Source organism: Coptis chinensis, chromosome 9 (assembly GCF_015680905.1).
Source record: "Coptis chinensis isolate HL-2020 chromosome 9, ASM1568090v1, whole genome shotgun sequence".
Classification (NCBI taxonomy): domain Eukaryota; kingdom Viridiplantae; phylum Streptophyta; class Magnoliopsida; order Ranunculales; family Ranunculaceae; genus Coptis; species Coptis chinensis.
This window is the reverse complement of record NC_141464.1, coordinates 82,637,970-82,648,668: the sequence shown is the minus strand read 5'-3', so window position 1 is coordinate 82,648,668 and position 10,699 is coordinate 82,637,970. Positions and strand designations below refer to the sequence as shown.

General features: G+C 34.4%; 3 protein-coding genes across 3 annotated transcripts; all 3 read right to left on the bottom strand.

The window, feature by feature from the left end:
- Positions 1–2,039: 2,039 nt before the first annotated feature.
- Positions 2,040–3,852, bottom strand: PSBR (photosystem II subunit R). The gene is made up of 5 exons (XM_086581928.1): positions 3,448–3,852; positions 2,826–2,884; positions 2,648–2,703; positions 2,474–2,526; positions 2,040–2,307 (listed from the first exon to the last, which is right to left on the bottom strand). Exons 1-5 carry the CDS (start codon positions 3,599–3,601, stop codon positions 2,213–2,215), a joined length of 417 nt encoding a protein of 138 aa, XP_086438054.1. The 5' UTR covers positions 3,602–3,852; the 3' UTR covers positions 2,040–2,212.
- Positions 3,853–4,199: 347 nt separating this feature from the next.
- On the bottom strand, positions 4,200–5,517 carry LOC147478774 (kxDL motif protein). The gene is made up of 3 exons (XM_086581929.1): positions 5,230–5,517; positions 4,568–4,720; positions 4,200–4,398 (listed from the first exon to the last, which is right to left on the bottom strand). The coding sequence occupies exons 1-3, from the start codon at positions 5,346–5,348 to the stop codon at positions 4,296–4,298; spliced, it is 375 nt and encodes a 124-aa protein (XP_086438055.1). The 5' UTR covers positions 5,349–5,517; the 3' UTR covers positions 4,200–4,295.
- Positions 5,518–5,641: 124 nt separating this feature from the next.
- LOC147478773 (GTP binding protein) lies at positions 5,642–10,205 on the bottom strand. Its single transcript, XM_086581927.1, has 12 exons — positions 9,984–10,205; positions 9,728–9,895; positions 9,500–9,623; positions 9,322–9,413; positions 9,080–9,178; positions 8,190–8,303; positions 7,825–7,889; positions 7,414–7,530; positions 7,131–7,206; positions 6,780–6,872; positions 6,179–6,229; positions 5,642–6,029 (listed from the first exon to the last, which is right to left on the bottom strand). Exons 1-12 carry the CDS (start codon positions 10,068–10,070, stop codon positions 5,931–5,933), a joined length of 1,185 nt encoding a protein of 394 aa, XP_086438053.1. The 5' UTR covers positions 10,071–10,205; the 3' UTR covers positions 5,642–5,930.
- Between the last annotated feature and the right edge of the window lie 494 nt (positions 10,206–10,699).

Sequence of the window (10,699 nt, the reverse complement as noted above, 5' to 3'; positions counted from 1 at the left end):
AAATTTAGCCTTTTGATGTTTGGATTTGCACTTCCTGGTTGTAAGTAAAATGAGAATGTAATTCTTTGTTTTGTAATTCTTTATATGCATTGCATGGTAATAATGTTTTATGGTATAATCTCAGTTGAAGCTGTGGACTAATGAATATGTTACTGATGTGTAAGTATGCCAATGATGCATCAAATGCACGGATTATTAGAATAAATGATGATGATTTTGTAATTGCCACTACCACTGAGGCATACATTTGCACAAGTTTTTTTCAACTCTGCTTCTATTAATATGAAAGTTTAAGTTCCTATTTGTGTATCTATATTCAAAACACATTGGGTTCTATAGTTTGGAAATTTTTGTATTTTTTGTGCTTCAAATGGAAATTTCATTGTCACTGTTGGCTAGGTTTTCATGATATTCCTTGCAAAGTTGCAATGCTTGGTACCTTTGTAATGATACATTTAAAAAATAGCCTGCCCTTGAGAAATACTTTTGGTTTTTATTGGGTGGGGTGGGTTCCTTGGTTGTCTTCCAAACTCCGACTTAGAATGCATATATTGCTTATGGTTTCCATATAGATCTTGTTTGTTGTTCCCCAAACTTATTCGTTGGTAATGGTCAGTGCATTGCTTTTGAAATAAGTATGAGGGGAGGAGGAATAACTAATCCAGTGGATGACCTTTTTGCTATAAATAATAATAAGAAAAACACGTCTCTCTTTCTCTCTCTTTCTCTCTATCTCTCTCTCACTATCTTTTTATGAGAATTTTAGTAATGGAACCATAAATCTTATGTATTTTTTCTTTTTCCTGTCTTATTTATTTCTTTTCATTAAAACATTTTTTTTATTTTATTTTTTGTTCTCTAAAAAATAGTGTTTAAATCTTCACATTATTCATCAAATTGGAATTTTTTTTTTTTTTGGGATGTTTTTTGTATAAATCAATTAGGTGTTTATGTATTCAATATTTAATTACAATTTTTTTCTTTTTATTTGTTTTTAAGTTTTATTTGCAATTTTTTTTTTTTTTTTTTTTATGGTATAAAAAATGAGTGTATAGGTGTGAATGTCAACCAAACAGTCAAAGTAAAACATGTGACAGGATAAGAAGCAGACGCACAAGTAGTTCTTCTCATGACTTGTATCACCTAATCATAGTTAAGTAATATAATATCTCTTGCAGCCCAAACAGAGCCATAAGTTGTATGCGTGAACATTAGTTTCATTTGAGTTTCTTCCCAACTATTAGTTTCATTTATATTCATCAACAATAGATAGTGCAATCTGTAAAGCCAATTTTGCCAAATGTATGTCTCATTGCACCTTCATAGAGTCGCCATTTGTTTTGGTTTCTTAATTATTGTGAACCATTAAGCTTTAGGACATGAACATCTTGACTGATTTTCGAAATAAAATCAGTTCCAAAGGTATTCTGTGTCTTGATCTACAATTATGTACGTATTTATAAACCATCGATTCAATTAGGGTCTCCATTCTGGTTTTTCGGTGCCGCTGACACCCCGATGGACCTACAAACCATTAACTTAAGAATTTTTCATAAATAAACATTTGATCGTGTTTTGTGAAAATATATGTGATCAATATATCCGCAAATATTTGCAAATTGAATGTAACAATTGCTTTTAAAGGCGTCGTCTTGTGATTATTTTGCAAGTTGTTTTCATTACGAATGGCCTAAGCATAAAAAATGAACAGACGGTCTTGTAAATACTTTGGAGAATGGCTTTTCTTTTAGAAGGCGCACTACATGTCTACATCGAAGGTAATTTTGGGGTGTGTAGTGTTTAACAGGCATCGACGCATCGTGAACTCTCTGTACATGCTTGGTGTCATCGTGTGCATTGAAAGGCTTAAAAAAGACAGAACATATCAGTATAACTTTGGATCTGTTTCATATGCAATGAAGGCTTCAGCTGTGTGCAAATGAAGGCATGTTTTGAAGAGATGCCTGTATCAGTGTTGAAGGTATATCTACATGTTCTTAGATTTATTGCAAAACTAGTTATTACGTTGTGTCCTAGTGTTATACAAAACTAACTGGATATTGAAAAAAAAATACTACATCCATCAACACAACTACATATCAAATTTCAAGAGTTGAACTTCAACACATAAAAGAGTGATATAGACATATAGTATGTTCATGCTGCGCATAAATACGAATATCAGACTAGAACACAGTCCACAGACATATATTTACTGAGCCAAAGCACTTGTGTTGTAGACAAGCAGAGCACCCCCTAGTAGAAGGGCACCAAGAGTAACGGCCCAAATCAACAGGCCAGTGGTACCTGCATTGCAATAAGAAATGTACATTAGACTAAGTGTGAAATGTAACACTAAAGAAAGAAAAAAAAGAAAAGGTTTCCCATATAATTTTTCATCTTATAGCATGAAAACACAAAAGAACTCTACTGTGAAGGAATTTAATAGCATAAAATTAGGGCATAATTCTACCTCCACTGTAGGTATCGCCAGTTGTAGCCCATTCATCCGGACTGTAGATTGGGCTGTATGTCAAGTATGATAAGTTTAGTTTCATACATTTGCTAAGCCGGCGTGGTTTATATAACACGTGAAAATAAACTCATCCTAGTGATGATTTAACAGGAATATAGGATGGAAATTTACCTGTATCCATCGACATTAGCCCCATATTTATCAGCAAATTGGTAAACTCCCTTTCCCTGATATAGTTTAAACATTATGTCTTTAGTTGATATCAAATGTATAGATGAAATTTCATCGATGCGACTTGCAAAATATGAGAGTTCAATGTAACATGTTCAAGTCTATTCAAGTATTCAACCTTAGGTTTCCTTCCAGATGCATCAAGACCATCCCTTAAGTTCATGCCACCTCCAGGTCCTGATGACCATATTACCAAAATTAACATACCATATGTATACAGGAAAAACTCCACACAATAAGTGAGAAGCTGTAGCAGACTTCATAAATTTATATGTAAGTACAGCAATACATGTGTAAGAACTAAGAAAACACATACATGTAACTTAACTTCTGAGGTTGGTGTTAAAGGATTATTTACCCGTACTTGAAGGATGGACAAAATCTGATTACTGAAGCTGATAGAGGTTGTTTAATTAAAGGTTATATGGCATTTTTACTCTAACTAAAGGCTCACCTCTTCCTGATTTCCATTTCCGGCCAGTTCTCAAAATTATGAAAATCTTAACTATTAAGCAGTGGTGGAGCAATCCGGGATCTTATGTCTTATGCTGAAGCATGGCTTCAAATGCCCATAGGGGACTATATATCCCAAAAATATGCTTGGATATAGATACATCAAGAAACAGTGCACAGCATGCATTTATTTGATAGTAGTAATACGTGACAATATATAGTGTATTGTGTATCTACTCAACTAACGATACCATGCATATCCAAAAGAAATTTAAAGAAAAACTAACCATATGGTGAGTCAGTCTTGATCTTCTTTCCACTGGCCTGAACTTTAAAGGAAGAAGTTGGCCTTGCAAGTGAAGGAACACCTCTAACAGCTGCTGATTTCTCAAGGAATGGAGAAGGTTTCAAATTCAAGGATGCCATAACAGAAGTTGCCATTTCTTATCTTCAATTCTAATGTCTTTGCCTTTTTGTTTTCTCTATATATTCAATAATTCAATTGAAAGAGGATCAACTAAGAACAAATTCAAAGGAAGAGTTGGCTCTCTTTATTACACGTGGCATTATTTTAGTGGGTAAATCCTGATATGGTACTAAAACATTATCTGTCCTGTGTTTTCCTCATCTCTATTTTGAATAGCACAAAAAACACTTTAAATTTTTGTGGTGCTTGTTCTTCAAGTATCTTTGAGGCAAGTAAGATCCAACAAAATGCTGATAAACTTCACAAAATTTCGTGATAAAACCGATTTTACGAAAATGAATTGTTTCAAAATATAAACTCTATCATGATCTGCTTCTTATTGTTCAATGTCCATGCAGTATGCAAAAAACCATTTTAGGAAGTGAAGTTAGCTATGTGTATTGTGTTTCATGACACAGCTTATGGCAACTTTCACTCAACTATAATCTGCGAAATTCCATCAATTTATTGCAGCAAGACGCCATAAATTTTTGTAGTTTGAAAGTTGGAATGTTATGCGAAGTCCTTGAGAAAACTTTGTTGCCCTATCAAACTAGTGTGCTACACCAAGCATTAAAGAAGTGGTAAATTATCACTAAACTTTAGTACATACATGAACTTCTCATTTCATGAAACAGGAGAAAAATAAAAACAAAAAGGCTCTTGGTTTCACTGAGGCTGTTCGAGGTCTAGCCTCTGGTCAAGTATTGTTTCTGTCGAACTATCTGGAAAAGCATCTGGATAGGTAGCCATGATCTTCGTTTTCATGCTTCTGTAATACATATAAAATAGATAATTAACACAAGTGCCAACTATATATCAGGAGTACAAGAAGGAACAAGACATCTGAAACTAGTATTAGTATTTAGTACGCTAAATCATATTACAGTGCTCTCTAAACTTTTTATCAACAAAAGTGGCAATAGATAACTACATCATACCTCAGCTTCTGAAATATGTAATCAAGATCAGTCTTCATAGATTTTAAGAGACGTGTATTCCTTGAAAAATCACTAGACACGTCCCCAAAACACTGTTCTGAGTAGTCATTAAAATGTGCTAACACTGCATTGCCGTCCTGTAATCTCCCCAATCTACATACAGTTCACAAACAAATGGAAGCCCCTGTAATAATCCATTACTAGGACCGAAGTGTATAGTTGTTGCACGTAAATAATGTCACAATGATCCCAACAAATATACCAACACGTAAAAATATAATGGTCCAATGCGTAAAAGTTCAAAATCTCGATACGGAACAAAATGCCAAGAAATAAGCAGCACAAATTTCGACAGATGTATCTATTTCATTCAAACGACAATATATATATAATTTCTGGGCTACCAGCCCACGAGAATATCCTCATAGGGATGTGGGTTCGAGACATTTGGAAGTGTGATCCAACGATCCGAAAATAAAAAACAATTTATAATTTATGGGCTACCAGCCCACGAAAAACCGTTGATTTCGGTGACGGTTGGATGTGGATCCACATTTTCCAACGTTCAATTTCGATTTCCAATCAAGATATCTTGAAGATATCTTTGGGGGTAGACGGACTCTATATATATAATAACAATAAGGAAAGTTGAGATTACATACATGAGGTGTTGTAAATGATTGAGTTGGTCGAGATCGGTGTGGTTTATAAGTGTTTTGAATTGATCAGAGATTTCTTCTGATGCTGCTTTTATTGCTTCCCTCTCCAGATTTTGCTCCATTGATTAATTAGATGAGAATGCAAAGGGGATAATAACAACCCAAAGTGAATATAATAGTTTCAAGTACAAAATTCCACGAAATATCAGATAGACTGGTATTGGATATATCGTGTCCTGTTGTTTATATGAAATTTCGCTAGCTCCGATTTAGCATTTTCCGTTAGTTTGTCCGGCATTTTCAATTTTATGAACTCAAATGGGCATCTTATCTTTTGGCAATTTTGGAAACACAGAACAAGGCAAATATCAGTGATAGGAAGAGCTACGCATACACAAGTAAATATAATGGTCCATGGAGAAACATCGTTATATTCTGATCTTTTAATTGAGAATCAATAGATTATACAAACGAAAGTTACTGTATATAGCAGAGCAGATGCCGACTAACAAAGTTGGTTAAAACCTTTGGGTGATGATACCAGAAGTCGGGGGTCGAACCCACCAGCATCAAAGAGTTACTGATCTCATTTAAAACAGACTTGTCAAAAAAAAAAAAAAAAGTTACTGTATATAAACTCAAGGGTCATTATAGGAAGAAACAAAGAGGACAAAGATCAAATGTAAATAAGGCACTTCAAAGACTCATTTCTTTCCGCCTCCAGAAACATTGAACTTGAAGAAAATTATGTCTCCATCTTGGACAACATAGGTCTTCCCTTCCTGCCTGTACTTCCCTGCAGCCTGTAGAAAGAAGGTAGAAACAAACAAAGTGAACCAGTGCACATGAGCTGGAGTAATTGAGCTAACAATAATTGAGTCAATATTTACAAAAATTAGACTTAATCAACCTAGCTATATTTTTTAACTAAAGATTCAGACAAGATAGATACCTTAGCAGCTGCCTCACTCCCAAGTTCCTTGAGATCCTCAAATTTCATGACCTGCAACTCATAAAACAATATCCTGACTGAGTACCAGGTATTATAAGTCGGATTCATTTAAAACATATATAAGAGCTTATTGGAGTTCACTTTGCTATCTTTTCCCTCTTTTCCTATATGCTAAGTACCATTATCATTAAAGATGATTCACTTTCACCTAAACTAATGAATCCCATTTCTCCATCTAATACTCTCCAAAGCCACATTTTCTGCAGGTTGAGAATCAATATAAATCTCCGTAAAGCCAAAAGAAAGTAAGTTTTTTTTTCCTCAAACTATTTTCTAAACAGTTCCAGAGATAGTGTAGACTAAAACTGTTACAATCATTTCCAAAGAGGTATATTGCAGCACCAGGTCGCCTCAAATTGAACTGGCTGAAGACTGAGTTTTACATACATTTTTGTGTTAAATTCAAGAACAAAAAATTATCCTAGTTGCAACTTCAAATAAAATTCCTCTTTCAGAACTTTCTTCTTTTAAATATAAGATGCAATACCTTTTATTGATAAAACAAAAATAAAAATGAGGAAATATGAAACAAAAACATCACCTCTGCACATATGAAACCTCTCTCGAAATCAGTATGGATGGCACCTGCTGCCTGAGGAGCCTTTGATTGCTTCCTAATCTGCCAGCACTTCACCTGTAAAGGCCGTTGTATTTTGGTCAGAAGACATCTCAATTCAGTGGCCATGATAGGAACTAAATTCTAAGAATGTTGTCTAGAAATGTTTATTTTCTTATCCTTCTTCTGATTTGGTTCTTTTACTGTATTTTACACTTTTATGTGACATAAACAAGAACAAAGCTGAACAAATGGTAGAAAGTATAGATATGATTATAACAAACAATAAGAGCATAAGCAATCTAACTTGGTGATCCAATAAGAAAAGATTATTACCTCATCAGGGCCAGCAGTGAAAAAGTAAATGAGGTTAATTGCAGAAAATCCAGTCTTTATGATCTTTGTGAGGGCACTGCAGAAACAATTTTCAACAGTTTAGACCAGAGACATGTATATAGAAGGGCATTAGATAATGACTTCATATGCAACACAGATTTATCACCAAAATGGGCTTCATGAGACCAGTCCAATGAACTCCGTCACAATTAAAGATTTCATGGCATATTATATTACAATACTGCAATGATTCAATTCTTCCAGTATTTCCAAGCACGGATACCTCTGGACTTCGTTCTCCTTGCAATACTTTGCAGCTTCATCCTCCGGCAAATCAGTAAGAGTTCTTTCTAAAGCACAGCTGAATGGGATAATTTGTTCTTTGCCATGCTCTTGAACCCTGATAAAATGATTATGTAAGTGCGTTTACACCAAAAGAAAAAGAGACCTGCAGATAACCCTACCCTAAGAGTCATGGGGATAAAGAGGTTGAATAACAACTTTACATTAATTGGATACGTCCTCACTCTCCAACTCAGTGGCATGTAAGCAGAGAGGAGATTTCAATGTTGCACAGAGAAATACTTTTACTATCTACTTTCAAAAATTTCATGCTTTGTTGGGGAGGAAACTAGAAAATGGGGTAGATATAAGTGGAATTTGTAACCTACATTGCACAGAATTATGAACATACCAAGCATGAATTTTCGGGAGAAACTTGTTTTTCCTCCTCTGATAATCCTTCTCATTCATGTTAACCTGCATACAGTATAAATTTATCAAAATTTAAAGTGTCTTTTTTTTTATTACTTGGTAATTTGGTATCAAAATCTAAAGTGAATTACATACGGAACAAAATTATGTTCCAAGAGTAGAAAACCTTTACCATCCCATTTCATCATATAAAAATAAAAATATGTGGTTTCCTAAACCTAAACTCCTAAAGCTATTTCAACATAGCATCCAAAGTGTGGGTAGGAATGTAGGATTCACTAATCAAATGTGAAGCACATGAGATCTCAGTCACACAATGGAATACAAGATAATAATGTGGCGTACCAAGTAGACAACAGGTTTGGCAGTGAGAAGCTGGAACGTGTTCAAGATAACAATATCCGCAGCAGACCAATCCCCAAGCCGAACATCTTTTCCAGTCTTGAGCCATGCTTGGATCTGTAGCAATGCAATGAGAGACATGAGAAGTAGTCCCAGACCTCCAAGGTAGACAAAGGAAAGCTGCTTACTAATGTTAGCTTGTTCAAGGACAAGATACCTAGGCCATAAATGGAACTCTTAACAGAAATGATAGTTGTGGATACAAACCAAGCATGCACAAGTACAATTAGCTTCCTCAATTGTCTAGTTTTCTTAAGTTATAGCATCTAGCAAGTGGGAAAAAAAACCATAAACGTTAAATGTCCATTGGTAAAAGTAACATTACTAGCAGAGTAGAAGATCCTTTTCTTATTTTCTTTCACAAAGTTTTAACTTGGAAAACATTCCAGCAAGGAGTCTAGATACAACCATACATGTTTTGGAAACCTGGAACCATGTACTAAAATCATTCTCGTAATGTGTAAAGTAAGATCATAACTTCAGGTTCAAAGGAGTTGATTTCACACTTCATTTTCATTTGTTGTGCTAATTGTTCTTGTCAGGCAATCTGGATCCCATTAACTTCATATTTAATCTACATAACACATATTCATGTCCATGGATGTACAAGCAATATCTTGAACGACAAAACAACATAGTATATATACTTCGACTCTCACAGATGATATGCAATAATGAGAACAACAGTAGCACTTGAGATGATGCCTAATATTCAAGAAATAATGCACAATTATATGATCAACGAGAAAACAAAAAATAGGGAGATAACACATTCAACAGAATATCACATGCAAATAAAAATGCAAAAATATCCAGAGAGTGAGACTCAGAACCTTCTCGCAACACTCATGCTCTAACTTCAACTGCTTGTCATTGCTCCTTTTCATGCTCTTTTCGAGATCCTCCACCTTCCTCTCCATAAATTCAATATCCTACAACATAGAAAGAAGACTGCCAGTTATCATTTGCTAGTTACATTTGCTGTATGCAATGAGCAATTTCTGGTCACCAAGTAATTTGAAGCATGTTTCACAATGCAATAAATCAAGTTAAACTAAAAGAGCGCCCCAAATACCTTCAGCCGCAGCTCTTCAGTAATAACCTCTAAATCCCTCACGGGATCCACAGAATCATCAACATGAATGATATCTGGATCTTCAAATGCACCTAAAGAACGGAATAAAACATAAGTTTCTTTTTTACAGTAGAGACTAACATAAGGATAAGGAATACTTGAATGAAAAGAAGCTTACGTAGGACATGGAAGATTCCATCCACCGCACGAATATGAGACAAGAAATTGTTTCCAAGCCCCTGCCCTTCATGAGCACCTTTAACAAGTCCAGCTATATCATGTATTTCCAAAAAAGCTGGAACCTATGAATTAGCACCAACTAATATATATCAAAGAGTTACTGATATCATTTAAAACAGGCTTACCAATCAAAAAGAATACAACTTGAAATAGAAAAATAACAAACCTCACTCTTGGGCTTGAACAGTTGGCAAAGCCAATCAAACCGTTCATCAGGAATATGAACACGGGCCTCATTGGGCTCTATAGTACAGAAAGGGAAATTCTCAGCCGGAATCGATAACTTTGTCAGTGTGTTAAAAAGAGTACTCTTTCCAACATTTGGCAATCCAACCTACCAATTTACATTATAATAACAATCAATTTGTGACTAGTGATGAATAATAATACATCAAAATACAAACTTTATAAGAAAAACTTACGATGCCAATCTTCAAATGAGATGAAAATCTACCCAAGATTGGTCTTTCAACTACTGCATCTTTATTCTTTGAAGCTTTTGGAGGCATCTTTTATTCAACTCCAAATTTTTTTTTTTTTTTTGAGTTTTCAGCTGTCCTCTACTTTTGTGTAGGGTTTTTCTAGGGATGTCCATCTTGCCTTAAACCCGCCCAAAACCCGAACAAAAAACCCACACCGAACCCGACAAAACCCAAACCAAAATACATAGGGTAGGGTTTGGTGACTTGCTCACACTTTCTAAACCTGAATGGACCTGAGTCCCGACACAATAATTTAATCCTAAACCCCTTAATTAAAGAGCTAAAAAAACCCGAAATCGAACCCAAATCCGATTTTAATTATATACTACTAATCTCATATAAAAGAATGAGCTAGATAAATATTTGGATTATGATATCATTCATGTTTATAATGATGAGTTATTTAATATATTATATTATGGAAAAATTTATGTTGGAATTTCCAATTTTTTCAGTAATTGCACGTGATCATGTGTCTATAGTTCATTCCGAATCTTTTTTTTTTTTTAAATTATATGAAAGAATTATGTCCGAGTATAGATGATAATTAATTCCAAATTCATTAGAAGTTTTATTTTGTTTAAATGATTGGTGGATAGCCGAAGAAAGAATAAAATGTAGATATATATTTCAAATAAGATTTCTTATTGTTCTTC